At 36.9% G+C, this 21,332-nt stretch overlaps 1 protein-coding gene across 3 annotated transcripts in view; it reads left to right on the top strand.

Moving 5' to 3' along the window:
- Positions 1-21,332, top strand: part of PDHX (pyruvate dehydrogenase complex component X) — a 38,405-nt gene that overhangs the window by 3,283 nt on the left and 13,790 nt on the right. For all 3 annotated transcript variants that reach the window (XM_071558681.1, XM_071558682.1, XM_071558683.1), the window contains exons 2-6: positions 3,322-3,405; positions 7,912-8,012; positions 13,785-13,987; positions 15,356-15,454; positions 20,232-20,415. In XM_071558681.1, coding sequence (XP_071414782.1) covers positions 3,322-3,405; positions 7,912-8,012; positions 13,785-13,987; positions 15,356-15,454; positions 20,232-20,415 — 671 coding nt within the window. The remainder of the gene's footprint in view (positions 1-3,321; positions 3,406-7,911; positions 8,013-13,784; positions 13,988-15,355; positions 15,455-20,231; positions 20,416-21,332) is intronic.

Genomic DNA, 21,332 nt, shown 5'->3' with positions numbered 1-21,332 from the left:
TTGAGTTCTGCTTCTCTGTTACAGCTACCAGTCCTGCAGTAGGACACAAGAGTAGAGAAAGTGGCAGCTTTTCATTTTCAGACTTGACATGTGCCTTGATTTTTTTTTTAATTCTTCCTTGTGCTTTGTATCCTGTTTAATTTATTTTTTTTTTAATTTGACCATTTCATGCCTACTTGCTGCTGGATCTCCCCTCCTGACTTGATCAAAGGACGAGAATGGATTGTATGTTTTGTGTTAGTTGCTTGTAACATTGAAGGGAAAATGTTACAGTTGCACAAATTTATTACTCCGTTTTGTATTTATGCCAAAGTATGGAGTCTATTCTGGGAAAAGAATCAAGTGGCTCTTCATGGTAGTGCAACATTTAAACCACCATGTTTAAAAACTGATTTTTTCCATATTAAAAATGTGTATTATTTTCACTTTCTTTCAGGGAATTTGTCCACTAGTTCTCAATAGTTGTAGACATTTGTGGGATGTGACTTTAAAATAATGTTTTGATTGTCAAAGACTCATCAAGTTAGACCAATGAAACTGAGAACACTTCTCTGCATCCTCCAATATATTCTTTTCTAGTTGCTGTTATCAGTAAATATTATTTTTGGGTAAATATGTATAATGTAAAGACAACTATTAACTCATACTATAATCTATCAATCATTCTTCAAATAGTGCAAAATTATATTTGGAAAATGAACGTGGATAAGCATTCACATACTTAATGTTGGTCCATTTTTCTGTGTATTAGTCCTGGATGAGAGATTGCAAGAATAAAATTTAAAATCCCTGGAGGAATTCAGATGGGACTTGCCAGTATTACAAGGAACATTGTCTGGATAAATTTCTAAACGTTACAGTAATGAATAATATTAAACTGAAAATCTTTTAAGTACCATGGAAAGACTTAGGCAAAAAATATGTGTATTTGCTCATGCAGTCTTCTGAGAAGGTGAACTGTGCAACTGGGCTCTTTTCCACGAAGTACAAGTGTTCTGGGGAGCCTGATCCTGATTGTGTTGCTATCTGGGGGCTCTAGGGAGTAAATAACTCCCTTTCTGCTCTTGATACATTTTAAAGTGTCAGAATCATTGATGGTTGTTTGTCAGTAGAGGTTTACTATAATGTTTCCATTTCACATTTTTAAAAAAAACATCTCAAAGAACTGTTTGGGTTGGAAGGTACCTTTAGAGGTCATCTAGTCCAACTCCCTGCAGTGAGCAGGGACATCTTCAACTTGATCAGGTTGCTCAGATCCCCATCCAGATCGACCTTGAATATTTCCAGTCATGGGGCATTTACCACCTCTCCGAGCAACCTGTTCCTGTGTTTCACCACCCTCATTTTAAGAATCTTCTTCATTACATCTGGTCTAAATATACTCTATATATACTCTTGTTCAGTTTGAAACCATTACCCCTTGTCCTGTTTCTATAGGCCCTATTAAAAAGTGTGTCCCCATCTTTCTTAGAAGCTCCCTTAAGTGTTGAAAGACTGCAGTAAGGTATCCCTGGAACCTTCTCTTCTCCAGATTGAACAACCCCAACTCTCTTGGCGTTTCTTCATAGAAGTGGAGTTCCGTCCCTCATCATTTTTGTGGCCTTCCTCTGGACTCCCTCCAACACATCCATGTCTTTCATGTGCTGAGAATTCCAGAGCTGGATGCAGTGCACCAGATGGGATCTCACCAGAGCAGAAGGGCAGAATCACTTCTCTTGGCCTGCTGACCACACCGCTTTAATGCAGCCCAGGATACCGTTTTCCTTCTGGTCTGTGAGCCAGAAGGCTCACACATGACCAGCTTTTCATCCACCAGTACCTCTAAGAGGTATTTGTTACTGATGTCCCTGTGGGGTGTTGAGACTTTGACCTCTACCCTCTCGATGTGACCAACCAATTCCTCATCCACGGAACGTTCCACCCATCAAATCCTTATTTCACCAGTTTAGAAATACAGTGTTGTGGGGGATCATGTCAAAGGCGTTACAGAAGTCTGGAGAGATGACATCCACAGTCCTTCCGTTGTCCATGATGTAGTCACTCCATCACAGAAAGCTGCTGGGTTGGTCAGGCAGGACTTGCCCTTGGTGAAGCCGTGTTGGCTATCCTGAATCACCTCCCTGTCCTCCATGTACCTTAGCACAGTTTCTGGAAGAAAAAGGGCAGGAAAGGACTAGCAGAATTTTGAATTAGAAAGCAGATAACGAGTAAAAAATGTTAAAAAGAATTCTTTTCTATGTTTTTCTTTAGCCATTCCTGCTCACTCTATGCAGTATAGCAACTGGGAGCAATGTGGTGGTGTCTCCTGTTGAATGATAATAAACCTTAGTGCTGGATATTAGAGAAAAGGGAATATGAAGGAGAATTGAACCTTGCCATTGTATACAATGTACTTTCTTTGTGTCTGTTTCTACTCTCTAACAGAATACAGATTCAGACATAATAGTTCAAAAAAGAGCCTCAAAAATCAGCCTGGTACTGGAAAACTGCTTTTACAAAATTAAGTCTAAAAAGATATTTATCAGAAGAATCCCACGAACATGGCACGCAGGTTGCTGTTATGTGGTCCCACTTCTGCACGAGTGTTGAGAGAGCCAGTTCAATCAATTGAAGTGACCTGCCAACTGGCTGTGTATGGTGCAGGGTGTTGCAGGACCAGAGAGCTTGTGTTGTTGTGTTCCTTAAACACATCAGGCTCTTCAGAACTTTTTATTTGGCTTGTCAAAGGAAAGAAGAGTCTAAGAATTTACCTGTTCTCTCTGTAGACACTCACCCCTGAGAAGCAACACTGTCATGAGAGAATTTTCCAGCTCTTTTAACAGATGTGTAAGATGAAAGCACTGAAACTTGAAATTAGGCAATTTCTGCTAAGTAGATACAGTTTTCTAGTAAAAAGTATAAATAAACATTGGACAATATCATTGAAGGAGACAGATCATCAGTGCCTGGAGTACTAGCATCATGAAAGCTTTACTAATTAAAAGAAATGCTTTAAGCTGGAAGAAATTCCATGAGCTGGGTCAAGGAGGACAAGGGCAGGAGAAAGGAGGGTGAAGTGCTTCTGGTGGATTTCACTAAAATCAGCAAAACTTCAGGTCTAGGAATTCAGAATTACGGAATTTCCATTTTTTTTGTAATGTGCCTTATTTTTCTGTGTGCTCTTTGGAGGGCATGCTTGTATGTAAGCTTTAGAAAAAGAGCATAATAGTGAATCTTTTGTTCTATCTTTAAGATTTGTGTACTTTCATTTGTGTTAAGCTGTTAATTGAGAAAATGCTTACATTGAAAAAGTATTTAGATGACAATGTGCTTGTTTTGCAGGTACGCCTGGTATTAAAGTTCTTATGCCTGCACTCTCTCCTACAATGGAAGAAGGAAACATTGTGAAATGGTTAAAAAAGGAAGGTAAGACAGCATTTTCTGTGGCCATATCTTTCATAATTTTTAGCTATGTAAGTCTCTTCTATAAGAATAAGATTGTTTTTTCTTGTTTTTTCCTTTAGTTGCCTTCCAAAAGGTTTTATTGATGATATTTTTTAAGAGTTTCCATTAGGATGTTCCACACTGGGTGTGTTGTTTTTAATTGCCAGGGTTGTCAGGCTGGTCCATAACTTTGAAATCCTGAGTGCTGTTGACTGAGGAGGGTCTCTGTTTCATTATTCTGCTGTGACATGTATAGTTGCTTATTGGGCTTCCTGTTTTAATATCTTCATTATAGTCTGTAGTCAAGGCTGATTCACAACCCTGATTCCAAATTGGGCAATTTTTCCCTAAAAGAACTCAAACAAAAACCCAAACTACTCCTCAAAAAAAGAGCCCTAACAGCCTTAGTTATTTTAGTTTCTCTGTGCTCTGACAACAGTGTGCTTCTGTTAAAATAGGTTGGAGTAACTGGATAAAAGGTCTGTCAGTTTTGTCTTCACATAAGTTGAATGTAAATGAAAAATGATCTGTATAAGAATCAGCGGTTTCTGTTCTGTCAAAAGACCTTTTCCCTGTCTCCTTCTACTGTTTCCCCTCTTCAATTTAGTATTAAAACTGAGTTTTGACAGTAGCTTTGGATTCTAGGTAGCAGTTGTCCATTTTTATAGGATGCATCACAGAGTTCTACATGACTGTAGGAGTGTATCTTGTTCACAGTCATTTTTGGTTTGCTAAAGAGATGAATACATCTGGAGAAAAGAAAATTTTTTACAGCTTATTATCTTTAACAGACACAATTTTAATAGCTAAATGTGTTTTTACTATTCTGCCTAAGCAAGCCATTTCCTTTGGCTTGTTGTTTCAAGTGTTGCTGCAGCTTCCATCACTGTATTACCAGAACACTTTTGCTTTTACACATTTTGAATACATTTTGAGAGGTGACTGGAAGGCAGCTGTTGCTCCTGTAGGGGATGTGGCCTTTTGTGCATGAAACTTCTAGTAAGAATTTCTGCAGAATTTACCAGGAACAATATGTCAGTTTATGCCTATTAAAAGAAATTGTATCGATGTTCTGAAACTTGAGGCTTCAGTTAATCAAGTCTAAGATTATGCAGAGAGAAGGGAGCGATTCTTTTTCTATTTTTTTAGTTGTCAGTAATTTTAAGACATTAAAAATCAGCAGTGGCCTGTTTGACAATAATTATAGAGTTCAAAATTGCAAAGAAAGCGAAGAGAGCATGGTAGGAGTTGAAGTAGATTCCTCTTTGCTCCACAACATGAATGAAATAAGCTTTCCTCATAAAAGGGTGTTAGGATAAAAAGCCATACACTGGTTTTCCTCAGTCTTTCCACTACATTTCTACCTTAACACAAAAGGGAAAAAAGCTCCGCACCTATTTTAGTTAAATTAAAATCAAATCTTAATTGACAGTTGGACTTTGAGAGAAACCTGTTTTAGTATTTTTATTACTCTACTTTCTATTTAGAAAAAAACCCCAAAATAAAATACAGCATGTTGCTTTATTTGGCCACATCTGTGACCATAAATAGTTCCTATCAATATCTTTTTTTCTTCTAATAGTCTGGAAAATAAACATGGTGACAACATTAAAAAAAAAGTCAAGGTAAATTTGAAGAGCGAAGTAATTTAATGCTTATACTCCTGTGTAAGGGATGCTCTTAACTACTTGCTGAATATAAATGTTTGATAGTTAGTATCCAAGAAAATAAATACTTTCTAAACAATTGATAGAAGAAAGCTGCTTCCATATGAAGCATATTTCCCACTGTATAACCAGAAGAGGTCAGTATAATACTATTTTGATAATTTTTCTTGTTCTTTTTATAAATATCAAATGTTTTCATTTTACACTTTCACAGCATGGACAAAGGATGTCAATACTGCAGAGGGAAAGGCATGGCTTTTAATTGACAGCTTTACTTTTCCTTCTCATTGTTAATGCAGTTTCATATTGATTCCTATGGGTAATAAAGTCATTCTCACAGAAATAAAAACTATGTTTTTAAAAACTTGTATTTATTATGTATGAATGTAATGTTGATGAAAGATGATAGACTGACAACCCAAGAGACCAAAATCTTCTTGTTATTGTGGGCAGGAAACAGAATATAGAAAGTGATAGCAGCTTCCATGTGCAGTGTAACTCTGCCACCTTTTGAGACAGCAACTCCAGGGACTTCAGTCTCTACATTCAGTCAACTCTGATTTGATTTGCAAAGAGTTCATTAAGGAATGCAGTTTGTATCTTGTGATTTGGATACTTCTCTGTCAGTAGCCGAACAGAGCACATGAGTTATTGAATGCAATGGGGTGGGATCTCCTAGACAGGAGCTGCTTCAGTGAGATCCTAACCCTTCAGCCCAGCTCTAAGAAAGTACTTGTTAAAAAAGAGTTAAAAAAAGGCAAACCCCACCCAAGATATTTCAAGGGCATTAGATTTAATCTCAGAGAGCTGCCATTCAAGCAGCTTCTGTTGCAAATACTGTGCTCTCAGTTTCAAGTGTAATAGCAAAGATGTGCTTTGTAAAAGTGTTCTTTCCAGCCCTTGGTATTGGTAAAGCTGATTTGTAATTGACACCGAAGTGGGCATTGATTAGGAGCTATTGCAAATTTTGCAATCTCTGCTGAAAATAACTGTCTCTTTCTATTGCACTTGGGTACTGATACAAGATTTGAATGCTGCTATGAAGTCTTCTTAAAAGTACATATAATCAGTTGCCTTCCAAATTTGTGACCCCTTTATGGCTGCAGCAGTGACGTGAAAACAAAAGAAATAGTGGAAAAGTAGTTTCTGGTTCTCTGAAGACTTTTCCTTTTGCCTCACTGTGCAAGGGAAAACTTAGTTTTCTGTGAACCACCTCAGATACCCAAGTTAAGAGATGTCATGTGTGACAAACCCATGGATTAAGGTATTTGCTTTGACTGTCTATGCTGCTGGAGGTAGTGCTGCGGGTTTCTTAGCACAGAGATTTCTTTTTAATGGTGCAGAACATTTACAGTCTGATTGCAGATTAAGATACAGAGTTAAGCTCCTTTCTGCTTGCCAATCTCAGCTCTGTAGATTACAGAATTTATCCGACAATTTGATTCCTTAACAGCTAAGAAGTACTTGCCTAATGAGCTGATATATGGGCTACGTGAATTAATGATCCACTGAAATTAAAACACTAGTGTAGAGCCTGGAATTCTCACTTCCTCTTATAAACTATTTATGCTCCAGTTACTGCAAAGTGGAGTGTGGCTGTTACATTATTACATTAAAAAGATCAGGTGCCACCTTGTCTATTTTTCTGTCAATTTCTGTAATCGGACCGTTTATGACTTAAAAAAATATGTGACTGAGCGTTGAATGTTTCCATTGTTTCCTACTGCAGAAATCACAAGGATCATACAAAACCTAATTTTCCCCTTCTAATTCATGTAGTCCTGAAACAGGAAATAATTATTATTTGTTCTTTGAAACATTTGGCTCTCACCTAAATACAGGTGGTAACCTGCACTTGATTTATTCTGATGCTTAAGTACAATAGAGTGACATCAGGAATTAAAGTAAGTGCTTGGATCAGTAACATGGTTGCAGCAGTTGTGGTAATGAGGAAATATTAGAATTTTACTTCATATAAAATTCTAGGCATGTTTTAGTCATGTATGTATTGTCTCTATGAGGGAAGAGTTGTATTTTGTTGGAGGCCAAAAGGTTCAACTACCTCAAAGTTTTTAATGTAATTTCCATTTTAGTGTTGACCATCTAGTCAGTATCAATTTATTGAAATAATCCAGACTCATAATACCTTTATCATCTGCTAGCAGATACAGATATTCTTCAAAAGCAGAAGAAGAGTATGCATCAGAATTAATAATGGATTTATGTAATGTAGCAAAAGCAATTTCTAGCACTTGTGCATATTTTTATTTCACAAAGTAAGTTCCTAAAAGACCCTTTTTTACTATATAGGAGCTTAAACAAGCTTGCAGATATGCTTTCCCAAAGATTAAAATTCCTGAGGCTTTTATTTGACTGTCTTTAATAGTGTAGATACCAATTACAGAACTGTGGTGCTTAAAAGATGTTGCTGCCTGTGACCATTGTCTTACACAATTTTAAATAGCTTGCTCTGAGTGGTGGCTGGCAATGAGTATGGAAGGGTTATATTTTCTTCATGGCAATGTTACTGAGTATGCGGTTCTGTAAATAAATTTCACTGTGTGTGTGCTTTCTCTTGGAAAACCTACTGTAAACATCAGTATTTGGAACATTTCACAGCATTTTGTGTTTCTTGAATCTTGGCAGTTTTATTTGGAAAGAAGAGATACAATATAATAAATAAGGGTGGGGGAACAACTAACTTTAAAATATATTAGAGACTAGTGACTATTTTATGTGGCTAGATCACTATCTTTCATGGTTAAATAGATCTGAAAGGAAGTTCAGGATAAATATTCTTAAGTTCTGTTGTATTTTGCAGGTGACACAGTGAATGTTGGAGATGCCTTGTGTGAAATTGAAACTGACAAAGCAGTGGTTACCATGGAATCGAGTGATGAGGGCATCTTGGCTAAAATACTGGTAGGGATTCTGCATTTCTGATTAGGATGACCTAACTTCTCTTCAGACTATTGATTAGCATATTACCTCAAAAACTAGTTTACCTAGCTCAGTTTTTGCTCAGCTTGGAAAATAATGCACTTACTTACATTCCTAGGGAGAACTAATTGCTCTGTATGTTTCACACATGTGCCAAACCACTGGTACATGGGACATGATTCTGTATGTATATGTAATGGATTTTCAGTTACCCTGACTGAATTATGTTGTTTTGTATGTTTTTCACAATCAGTTAGTTGGAATATGGAATTATGGATGAGACTTTATTCAGGATGTGTGGACACTGTGCTGGGTTATCTTGCACTAGTCATTGAGGAGATTATACAAGACCTGACCGAGAGGTCAATTCCCGGAGTTCATAATTTTTCTATATTACATTAGTTAAGGTTAATAAAAAGAACAAGAACTGGGATGCTTAATATAAAGAATGAGAACTGAGATGAGTGTGAAGTTCTCTGAAAATAATTTGGGAGTATTTGTGTTTATGTGCATATATAACAGAGGTAATGCTAAGTTTGTTTGGGTTGCTTTTTTATCTTTGACTTTAAATCCTGTTCTGTACCAAGCTGGAAGTGGTAAAAACTGGACAAGAGAGATCAGGATGAAGGACTTGGTTCTAACCCTGCATTGCTTAAGGTCTACTTGCAGGTCCTATGCTGTGGTTTACGTACAGTGGTCTAAAAAGACAAGTTAAATTCTGTCTCTTTTCCTTTCTCCTCCTTCTTCTCTTTCTAACATTTAAAAAAAATGTTTCTTATTTTAAAATAGCCTGGTGCTAATTCTCATCATAATTAAGAAGGGTGGGGCTGTAATACTGAGAAATTCTGTTGTGCTTCTAGGTAAAAATAAATATTACATTTTTTGAAAGGTCATATTTGATGCTTAAAAATCAAGGGAGACTTTTCTTGTGCATTAAATATGTAAAATGGGAATATTTTCAAGTTTCTTATCTCTAGGGAAAGGAGTTAAAGTTATTAATTGTGTATAAAGACAGGGTAAGTATTTCAATATTCACCACTTTTCTAAAATTTTCTCCAAACAGTACTCCAGTCTGTGGATTTTCTCTCATGTGTCCTGTGAGGACTTAAACTGCCCACTGGCAGGCAGCACTTCCAACAAGGACAATTATATCTTTTCTCCTTTTAGAATTGTGCAGATAATAATGGATGATCTTAAATAGTAAATTTACTTTTTGTTGCAAAACATGTTTTCCAAATAATCCTGGTGCTTATAAACTAGTCTGTGCCTCACTTGAAAAGAAAAGAGCACATGTAAATTGTAGCCTCTGTTTCTTACCCTCCAAGATTCCATCCTTGGTTTAATTGGGAGGACCAACATTTTGTGTCTTCATTTCTTATGCTTTTCTCTCTCAAATTCTTCACTTTGAAATTTTCCAACTGTTGCATTTCTATGCTGGTGATGTATTCCAACTGTTTCTTCTCTTGCTCCACAATAATTAAACAATTGCGTGAATTGGAAGAACTTGAAATCAAGTAAAAATTAGATACGTATTTATAGTAAATATTATGTAATTTGATCAGGGAGGTCTCATCTAGAGATTGTCTACACAAGAAGTGTGGATTGCGTAATTATATATAGTAGGCATACTGGTATTAATTGCAATTCAGTTGCTTAGGAAACAGTGCCATGAGTACGGGCTGGGTCCTGGAGCCAGGACAAAATTCTACCCTGAGCACAGTGAGACACATGTTTCTGCTGTTATTACAAAGCTTTTTGTTGGTATATTAAGTTGCCTGTCTCTGCTACAGTTGCATTTTCTTACAGCAGCAAGTATTTGCATAGTCGGCCTTTGCAGAAACAGATAAGGGAGGGTAGTTTTCTGTGGCAGCTTCTAGGAAGTGATGTTCTGTTTAGTATCTTCCTTTTTTGTATAAGCAAAGGCAACACGCTTTGCAAAACTCAAAGTATCAAAATGGGTGGGGGTCTAGGCAGGGAGGAGAGGTGATGAAAGATGGAGCTCAGCTGCAAGTGAAGTCTATCAGGATTTACATGAAATTGTCATTAGTGTTTAATTTCTACAGGGTAACTTACATTTAAGCTCTAGTAATATAAACAAGATTCATGTAAGTATTTTCCTTCTTTTAATTCCATTTCTAAATAGTATTTTTTCCTAGATTTTCAGTTTCTTTGTAGCATCTTGAAACTTCTGAGATTTTGTGTTCAACTGTGGAGCAACACACAAGTTTCAGAGAATCTATTCTGCTATCCCAGGATGAAGCATCACATCAGATGTATATTTTAATGTGATTTTAATCTCCACATAGTTATTTAAATAATTGCTTGGTAGTGCTTTATCTACTTCTATGTCTTTCTTCAGCTTTGAATGTTTCCAAAAAAATTTTTTTGTACTTGATAGCTGTGACAAAAAACTTGTGCAACCTATTCTGCATTTGCAGACATTGCTTTGTTAGATTATGTGAGAAAGAGGTGTGGGGATTGTCTCTGTCAAAAGCATTAATGAATTAATCCTAGAGAAATGTTAGCAAAAAAACTAGCAAATTCCAATATTGATTAAGTTTCTTTAATAGTAATTCATGATGACTACAAATAATATAGAATTTCAGAAGCTGTGTTTTTCTGTTTCCTGTCTTGTATTCCAAATGCATTCCAAATTCCTAAATTTCTTGGGGCGTGTGTCTGTTCTGGCATGCTTTCTGATAGATGTAAGCCAGACTTTGCAGCACCTACATGATACCAGTATCATGGAGTAGTGACATTCAGCCTTAGCTAAGATATTCATATCATCCAGTAACAATCCTATGCCAAGAGCTGAGTCTGAGAAGGAGTTGCCAGGAGGTAGAAAATATCTTTCAGATTAAGGGGAGAGAGACAACTCTATTGGAGGAACATGAACAGATTATTATGCAAAGCCAATCTTTAATGGATTTTTTAATCCTTGGGATCTAGAGATGGTGGGCCTAAGTATTAAAAGTACAAAACAGGAAGACTTTTATTCCAGTCTCCTACAAAGTACAGAAGAAACCAAACCTAATGTTTTGAAAATGGGAATACTACAAGAGCAATAAGATCAGAAATTTTCTAATTTTTTTTTTGTTCTGTTTTTTTTTTTTCCTAGCTTAGGTGTGATCCTTGGTAGTCTTTCTGCAGTATCCAGTGAATATTTCTACACTGTTGGGGTGTTCAGTAATTGTTTGCATAAAGTTTATAAATGTTTTGTGTCTCTGAGTTAGCATCTGGCTGAATTTTACTCAATTCACAAAGGGAATGAGAGAAAAATTTTGTGTCTTTCAATTCCAGCTGTAATTCTGAACCATCTTGAGTGAGTTCAGTATGGAAGACTGAGTCAAATTAGGATTTTGTCTGCCTTAAGTTTTGGGTTTTATTTTTAAAGATAGAAGGTTCACTAGGTTAAATTAATTCAACTTCTGTAACCCTTCTTGGTTTTTCTTGACTGTATCTAAGTATGTATGGTTTGAGAAAGAGCAGGCTAACAGTAAAATAGAAACTCATGCATATATATTCCTTTTCTGTCTGAATAGGTCTTTTAATGATCACTTATTATTCAGGATAAAACCCAGTAAAAGATTAAATAACTGAATGAAATATTAGGAGGGTAATTTCAGAACGGTGATTATTCTTTCAGGAGTGTTGCTTCTTAAATTAACACTGATTTCCACCCCCCACACCCCCAAAATACTTCAATGCAATTTTGAACACAACAGATGGTGATTGTCTAAGAACTGTATTTAATTGTTGAGTACAATTAGTGCCGGTAGCTGGGTGTGCAGTGCAGTGTGAGCTGCAGGTTGTGTCCTGCATGGAGGGAGATACTGGGAGTCCCAGGCCAGGGGCTGTGACCTGATGCTGACCCTTTGCACGACAAAGGGCACAGGGGCCTGTGTCACCAACTAGATGACCAGGCACTCGGGGACAACAGGAGCCCATGGCTCAGCAGGAAAGACCCCAGGCTATCAGGGCCACAGCCTGAGGATATAAAAGCCCAGGGATTTCTTTGTTTGGGGTCCCTCCCCAGAGGGATCAGCTCCAGCTGGTTTTGTGTTACTGCACCACAATTAAAATTGCTTTAAGAATACATTTGTCTGAGACTCTGCTATGGGAAACCGAGGGTTGAGCTGATAAGGAAACCTTTTCTGACTGTGTGAGTGTCGAGTGTGCAGGGAGTCAAGTGAGGCACTCATCAGGTCACTGGAGCTACTGGATGAAAAGGGATTTCAGTCCCAGCAGTAAAAGTCTGGGCTAGGCCAAGTGTGACTGCCAGAGTGGTTCCTGGATAGTCAGAGAGAAGTTTCCTTAACATTAATATCCATGACCATTTTTGCATTTAAATGAGAATTGGTATGAACTGGAACTGCTTTGTATAAAAATTCCACTGCAAAGTGAGCCAGCGTAAGTTCTGCCCACCTTTCTGCCCAGTGGAGGAAATAAACATTTACTTCAGTATATGTGTGTTAGTGACTATGTTGCAGTGGCAACAGCTCCAAGGAAACTATTTCTCTGTGCATTTAATCTGCTCCAATTTTTTTCTCCCTGTCATGGTCACCTGTGCTTTGTTGGTTTGTCAGCGAAGTCAGCATCTTTTTGACTCTTCTTGGTGACGTGTACATGCAGTAATAGAATCATAAAATTGTAGATTGGTTTGGGTTAGATGGGACATTAAAGATCACTTTGTTCCAGCTGCCCTACCATGGGCAGGGATGCTGTTCACTAGATCAGGTTGCTCAGGGCCCCATCCAACCTGGCCTTGAACACTTGCAGGAGCAGGCCAGCCCAAACTTCTCTGGGCAACATGTTTTTTTTACTGATGTAAAGTGCTTCATCAACCTCACAGTAAAGAATTTCTTCCTAACATCTAGTCTAAACCTGTCCTCTTTCAGTTTAAATCCATTGCCCCTTGTCCTGTCACTAACTGCATGTACAAAAAGTCTCTCCCTCCTTTTTATAAGTCTCCTTAAGGTACAGGAAGGCCACTATAATGTCTCTCCAAGGTCGCCTGTTCTCCACACTGAACAACCCCAGCTCTCTCAGCCCATCTTTGAAGGAGAGGTGCCCTAGTCCTCTGGTCATCTATGTGGCCCCTCCTCTGCACCTGCACTAATAGGTCCATGTCTTTCCTGTGTTGAGGACCCTAGACTCAGACACACCACTCCAGATGGGGTTTCACCAGTAGAGGGACAGAATCCCCTTCCTCAACTTGCTTCTCATGCTGCTTTTGATGCAGCCCAAGATGTGTTTGGCTTTCTGGGCTCTGACCACGCACTATTTGCTCATGTCCAGTCTCTTGTCAGTGCAAACTCACAAGTCCTTCTACTTCAGCTCTTTCTACATCTGACATTCTAGTGTTTGTTGAGATTTATGCAGAGGTTTTTCGTTATTGTGAATAATGAAAATGAAGCAGTGACTCACAAATTCAGGAGATGAAAAGTTAAACAAAATTTTTGTCTATTCTAGTTCTGAGCTGTGAAGGCTGTATGTTTAAAAACTTACTTTGATTTCTGAATGCTAACTTTGGGTGTTTGGGATTTGGGGCCATAAGTTAATATTCCTCACCTTATAATAGAAATTATAATTAATTTCAATCTTGAGTCATCTTACTAATAGTAGCAATAAAATGGGATATATTTTATCGATGAATTGTCACCAACATGCCTTAAGCTTGCACATCTACCATTTTTAGTCATATTAGAGTAGGCAGCACAATATCTAACTTAATGTTCTCATTGTTAAATTTAGGTAGAAGAAGGCAGCAAAAATGTACGCTTGGGCTCGCTAATTGGTCTACTGGTAGAGGAAGGACATGACTGGAAGCAAGTTGAAATACCCACTGATGGTAGCGATCCATCTCCGGCTCCACCGGCACCTGCGCACACCTCAGTTCCTGCAAGTTCTTCAGTTTCAGCCCCTCCTAAGATGGAACCTCAACCTGGAAAACTGCAGTGGGTTTCTGTGTTTGTTATGAAATGGAACTTTTCATTAGATTAGTAGATGTCAACGAAGGATAATCTTTTATCCTTTCTTACCTTAAGTAATGAGCTGTTACTTTAAGAGTGTTTCAGTATATGTGAGGCAATAAAGTTTGCATGCCTAGAATGTTTCTTTGCTTGTAAGCCAACAAAGTCAGTTCAAACAAGATAATTTTATTAGAATGAAATGTGCTTTTATTCAGACATGCAACTGCTTTACGAAGGATTTTAAGCTTACAATTTGGAAGAAGTTATGGCAATATACAATGGACATTAGTGCTTATGCATCAGATGTTCAGTGTACCTATAACTTACTTCCTATTTCTTTTTTTAGGAAATAAAAATCCCAAGCAAATGGCACACTTCAAAACTCTTCCAAGCTCTTGCATTTTTTACATTCTTCTCATTTTCATAACAGTGGAATAGGAAAAACTCAAAACAAGGGTTTTATGTGATCTTTGTTTGTTTTGTTTTAATCTGTTAGGGTGCTCTAAGCACTGCAAAACATCCTGGAGGGGGTGTCAGCCCCAGAGTATTAGTCAGGTAACAATAATCTATAAATCAGTTTCATCTCACAGGATGTATCTGGTTTGGAGATAATATTAGAGCCTGTTAAAAAAAAAGATAGGAAATTAATTTGGGTAGCATGTGTTATGTGAAGTTTGGGTTTGGTAGTTTGAGTCTTTGTATTTTCTTGTTTGTGGGATTTTTCTTCTTTTCCCCCAACCTCACTACTTTTTCAGTCTGGTTTGCTGTGCTTAATAAATGCTGTAAGCATTTTGACTTTTCTCATTCAAGTGGAAGACAACTAATTGAGGTCATTGCCCAAGCCTCACCCATAGTAGGAGGATGATCTACTGAAAGGTTCCTTGAAAGGATTATGTCTTGCATTTTAGTACCAAAGAATATCAGACAGTGATGTCTCACTGCAACTGTTAATTAGAGATTTATCTACATGTTCAGAACCAAGTGATCATTTATGACATGCCTTTTTTTGGCAAGGGCTTAATAGACAGTTCTTAAAATTCAATAAGGTGCAAATATAGTCTACTTTAGGAAATAATGAATGGGAAGTTTTGTGGACAGACTTGAAACCAAGTATTTATTCTTTTATGAATACATTACTGCTTTTGTATCTGAGAATTCTCAAGTATCATATCTACATGTTGGCTTTTTCCTCACTTCAGAAAGCAAGTCATGCTAAGGTGCATTGGGTTTTCTGCTCTGTAGTTAATCACGTCTCTGTTTTCAGTCAGAAAAGTAGTTTCTCTTGATGTACATTGAATGGAATAGATTGATCTTTTCTTTTAAATAGTTTATTTCCTCTCCTCATTTCTTTAGGGTTCGTTTAAGTCCTGCAGCTCGCAACATTCTGGAAACACATGGACTAGATCCAAGCAATCTGAGACCTACTGGGCCCCGAGGAATTTTCACTAAAGAGTATGTAAATATTTTGGTAAAGTTGCAACCCCGTATTCCCTGAGTTTTTCCTTTGAAAACAGAGTAATCACCACAAGAAAAATGTCAATGTATTTAAAAAGCCTAGTCTTTATTTCATTTTTTTCTTACAGTTTGGCTTGATTAAATTTGAAAAACCTAATGAAAAGATGAATATTAGGAAAATATTAAGAAATATTTTAAGAAGCCTTAATTAAAAAAAAACAATCAAAAAACCCACAACCCCCCCCAATGCTAATATTTTTTATATCTGATCTTAGCTGTGTGGTAATGCAATCACATTTCCTGCAGCTCAGCCTAATGATGACTATTGAGTCCTAAGAGCCACTCTGAGCTGCCATTGTGGATCTCAAGAATTTTGCTACTCTGAGATGAATACAGAGCCAAAACAAAATACCAGTGGCCTGTTTCCTGCAACTCTTTTTCTTTGAGGAGTCCAAATCTTTTGCTTTTTGCACTGAAGTTCAGTTAGGAAATCTGTCAGGGTTTCATATGTTCCCATTTTTATTAGACTGGGGAGAGCAATGAAGTGTAATGATAAGAAAGACCAGAATTCTGTCCTTATCCCATTTTTCCTTTTTTTCCTGTCTGTGATTAAAAGAATATTTGTTAACAAAACTGTGGTTTGTTATGATCAGACTTCTAGTAGTTTATGATACTTTTTGGGTGGTCTGATGTAACGATTGGCAGTCAAGCCTTTGAGTGGGAAAGCTGTATATAAAACCATGGTAGATCCAGTGCCTTTAGTCTTGAAATGATGCATTATCTTCACAGGAGCATGTATGTTATTGGAGGTGAGGATTTTGACAGAAGTAAATATTTTTGTTCCCAGTAAAATGATTCCTTTTGACAAATGCCATCATTCGCTTACACAGACCTTTCAGGCTGCTGTTGAGTTCCATTCAAAGACAACCAGGACAAAGTCAATGTAGCTTGGAATTGAACCCAGAAAAGCAGACAAGTTTTTCAAAACCTTTTTTTCTTATGATTGTTGCCTGAGTTGAGACAAAATAAGGAATTTAATAGATATAATATCCTATGTAACAGAAATCATCAGAGATAATTTTTTCTTAATTATGTAACTGTAATGGTAATTTATGTTGTGTAACAAGGCTATGGCAGGTGGAAACCCTCCAGGACTTTGATCTAGTGAATTAACATTTTACAGTTGTCATGGAGATGTAGCAAAGATTTTTTCTGTAGTTATGAGAATTATCTAGGAAAGTAATTTCTTTTTAAAACTGCTTTCTTTCATACAAAAGATTTGACTGTAATGTCATTTTAAGGTACAGAATGCCTGGGGTTTTTTAACTGGTTTTTTTTTGAAATGGGGTTAATCTTTCATATGCCTGTGGACTCTTGTGTTATATTCAGTTTGAAATGAAATGTGTGCAGATCTTTATAGAAAGCTGCTACAGCTATTCAGGGAAATAGTTCCTTTGCTATGCTCACCAGATTATGAGAAACAAAGAAAGATAGTGAGTTTCATAAGCAAGCAAGGTTCTTTCCCCTAACTTTGTCTTTAAATTCAATTCACTTTAAAACTTTTAGCAGCAATGGGAATTTTCAAATAGCTTTCTCTGTCATAATCTACTCCCTTAGTAGGCTAATACTTTATTTATTTATACACTTTTATTTATTTATATTTTTCATATGTGTCTGTGCAAAGTTGAATTACTGTTGTTTTCTTCCTACTTGTTGTTGGTTTTTTGTAGTGGGCTTTTTGTTTTATTTGTGTTGTGGGGTTTTTTAATTGAGTTGGAGGGCTTTTTTTTTCTTGCTTAGCAATACCCTCTGCTTTCTTCAAAAACATACTAGAAAACTGGTGTGTCAGTATAAAGTAACTCTCACATTCTGTCAAAGATTATACCATACTTTTACTTAACAGCTCAGACACTGTGTTTGGGAGAGCTGTGTTAAAATTGATTGTTCCAGGCCATTTCTGTCCTTTCCCATCCTATTTAGTGATCTAGGGATTTATAAATGCAACCATGAAAAGGAGGAGAGGCTAGTTACTGAGAACTGTGTTTTTCTGAGGCCATGTTCCTCCCATCACTGCCTTCCTACCAGCTCTCATTAAGTTAATCTGGTCTGGGATCTCTGAGCTGCTCAACCATTTTCAACTTGCAAATAAAGCACAGTGCACACATGTAGTGCTGTTTTTCTGGCCATCACAGTCATGAGTATGTGTTGGGTACAGATGGGTACAGTGTGCAGTTTCTCAGCTGCCATTGTGGAAGAGTGAGCTCCTTCTGTAATGCTGATAGTGAGTAAATTTGATACCTAAACGTTTGGTGTGTAGCATTCTCTGCTCACCATTTTCCTTATTCCAGGATATCCTCTATGAATTAACAGATGTTCAAATGAAAGGGATTAGGGACAGTTTAGTAACAGTAGCTGCCACCAGAGAAAGTTTGTGTCAATCCATGCATCTCGTGTGGCACCTTAGGTCCTCAGTAATTTTTAGGTCTCTGTGTAATTGCCCATATTGTGCAAAGTATACACTGAACACAAAATACTCAGTTTACTTTCACTGTTTTTTGGTATTTTGGCTAATGACTGTATAAAAGACTATACACTTCTGTAGAAGTGGTAAACTGAAGTGTAACAGAGTTGTGAGAATCTAAATGCTTCTAATAATAACGGTCTGATATGGCATGTTTTTGTTCTAAAAGTGTTTATCAAGCTGTGACAGCTTTTCTGGGGAGCAGACTGCTCGTTCATGTTTGTTCCCCCTTTCTCTTATCATTTCCTGTTGCTATCCTCTGATGATACTTTATAGAGTTGTAGGAAAGATGTGGCCAACCCTTCCTTTTCTAGTTCTAGTAAAATATCAGTTTACCTGGCTTGTACTAAAACCTGTGTAATTTTATTTGCTTTGCATCAAAGCCTTTGAGGAACCTTTGAGGAGGCAAACATAAGAGTTGCTACTTATGTTCAGGCTTGCAGTCTTGCAACTGTGACAATCATAACCCGTTTCTCTTAAGCAATTAAATAATGTGGAATTGGAGGGGGGAAACTATTCATGTGTATGAATAACAAATATATATGAATGTTGATTTTTGTATATTATGTACCTGATTGTATGACATACTCACCAATGAGTTTCAAAAAGTCTTAAGTGAGTCCTCTAATTTAAAGATAAATTTTGGCAATGCATTTTTCAGTTAACACACTGAAAGCCACCAAAACCAGATGGTCTCTTTTATGACTGCCATGTTAAAACCCTTAAGGAATTTTTAGTAGCTTCTTTTTAGCTACTTTGGTAGCTAAAAAAGTTGCATTGTGTCATGCAGGGTTTTTTTTTGTTTCAAATTGTAATGGTAAGAAATTATTTTCATTCTATGAAATCTAATTTTTTCCCTGATTATAGTAGTGGTGTTAAATACTAAACAGTTAATTTTAAAACAAATTTTGGCTAGCATGTTAATGTGGGAAAGCAAGTAACAACTCCTTATTATGTCAAATTATATCTTGATCTCAGTCACTTTTTTATTTTTCATACAATTTGCTGAAGTATGTGTTGAGCTAAAAATAAATTGAAGCAAATCAGCAATTGGTAAAAGGCATTATGTAGAGGTTTTCAGTTCTTGGTGCTGGAATGCTATTTTTCAAGAAGAAATAATTAATGATTTTCTCAGATTTTGTTTTACATTTAATTAATAAATTTAATAACAAACTCTTGGCGCTCACTCAAGAGTAGACTCTCAAACAGTAATCTACTGAAACTAGATAACTTTGTTTAGTATTTATGACTTGTGTTTCAAAACCATGGGAGGGTTTTAAGGAGTTTGATATTTTTAAATTTATTTTTAATTTCCTCTGCTAAAGTATGGAGTAAAACTTTATGTACATGCTGTGGTGATGTCTTAAGGAAATGGTAGAGATTTACACAGGGTACCTGATACAGGCTTTTCTCATCAGATCTGGGGCATAAAGAGAGAGGATCTGCAACTTAGTTCTCTTGCAGTGGTGGTGTAAATGCAGTCTTTTCCATTCGGCCTCATAGGTGCTAATCTTCAGCAGGCTGCTCTATAAATACTCCACCTGGGTAGGTGTCGTATCATGGCTTAAAGATGAGAGTTACTCATGTCTGCATGCAGTGTCCACAAGAGGGAAATTTTGTGGTGGTGGTAGCTATAAATTCCTGGGAGAATGTGAGTAGACAAGGTGCAACCACACCTGGGACTGTTAGGTGTTACCCTGGTTTTGGCTTTGTTTCTCTGGTGCTGTCTTTCACATGACTTATACCATGTGTACCTGACTGTGCCTATATATATCGGAAAGGGAGAGAGAAATGAGTGATAAATATATTACTCAACTTTCAATCAGTACTAAGTAATTATGTTAAATTCATATTATTACAAATATAACAGATGAAACAACTTTTACTTGAGACTTTATAGCCTAAGTGTACTGTCTTGTTTAGAATTGTTACTGCGATTCACGAATCACTTTGTATGCTCACAATTGTTGAGGATGATTGTTAGGCTTCTTTAACACAAATGTTTTCTGTTACTGCCTATTCAAGCCCTTTTATTTACAGAAGGTAATGAGACTTTCCTAAGAAAATAACACAGAATCAACACAAAATTATTATCAGTTAATAATAATCACCTTCTTAATATTTGGTTTGACAATAGCAATTTAAATGTACAGAAGTGGCTAATTAATTAGAATAAGTGATGGAATAGTAATACTTAGGGTCTTGTCAAATAGTTTTCTTTGTGGTCAGTATTTTACTGTATTTAATTGCCAGGGATGCTCTCAGACTTCTGCAAGAGAAGCAGAAGGGTAAACCCAGTGAACTGAAACCTATGGTTTCCCCAGCTCCTCTCCAGCCTGCTGCAGTGCCTTCTGCTTCACAAGCAACACCTGTGACTTCTGCTTATCCAAGGCCAGCAGTTCCACCAGTTTCCACACCAGGACAACCTGCTGCTCCGGTAAGACTCCTGTTAAGATTTAGGCATTCCTACAGCTGAATAGTGCAGTGGCTATTTAAGTAGCTCTATGAGATTTCTAGAACTGGAGAGGGTGGGAACTAAGGCCCCATCCAGATGGCCTTAGAAAGCCCAGTCATTTGCAGTTATTAGTGCATTTCAGGGATTCTAAAACAGTGTAATTCAAACTGTGAAATTTGAAATTATGGTCTGCATAGTACTTTGTGTAGCTTGAAAATTGAAACCATGGAAAAATTTACACTGCAGGCCTTGGAAATGGGAAAGTCAGAGAGGCAGCAGCTTTATATCAGTCCTGAAACAAGGTGGGAATTTGGAAATCAACAGTATTCTCTTTCTCTCAATCGGTACAGGATCAATATGTCAGTGTGTTTTTTCTAAACTTGGAGAAACTGTATTTTTACTGTACTTCATTCATTTGCTTTCCTGCAAGATGTAAATGCCCATTGATGAGTTGTCAAGAAGTGAGGAAGGAAAGTGCTTAGTGGTTGTTTGAAGAGTAATTTTGAAAACTCTAGCACCTAAATACAGTTCTGTGTTAAATTAAAGTGTTAGAAATACCAGATTTTTTTTTTTAAGAATAAATGACTTTGCTGAAATAGTTATTGAAATGGAAAAGCTTTTGTGAGAAAACATTCTGGCTCTAGAACTAAAATTGATATATCTTTGTAGGCTGGAGTTTGCAAAGTAGGTACAATTCATAATATTCAGAAAATGCTGGGGTTTCGTGGCTTTTTTTTGCACTGTACAAGGAAAGAAACAAAGAACACGAAGCTCAAACTTAGATATTTTTCCATTACAGAATAAAATGTGTCTGCGATTGTACTGGAACTTACAAGTTGCAGTTTGTTGTGTGTTGAGTACTATTCAGTATGTACTAAATATTCTATGAATCCTTACAT

This window comes from Pithys albifrons, chromosome 6, assembly GCF_047495875.1.
Source record: "Pithys albifrons albifrons isolate INPA30051 chromosome 6, PitAlb_v1, whole genome shotgun sequence".
In the NCBI taxonomy this organism is placed as follows: Eukaryota; Metazoa; Chordata; class Aves; order Passeriformes; family Thamnophilidae; genus Pithys; species Pithys albifrons.
Note: the sequence above shows the minus strand (reverse complement) of the source record. Positions and strands in the feature narration are given on the sequence as shown.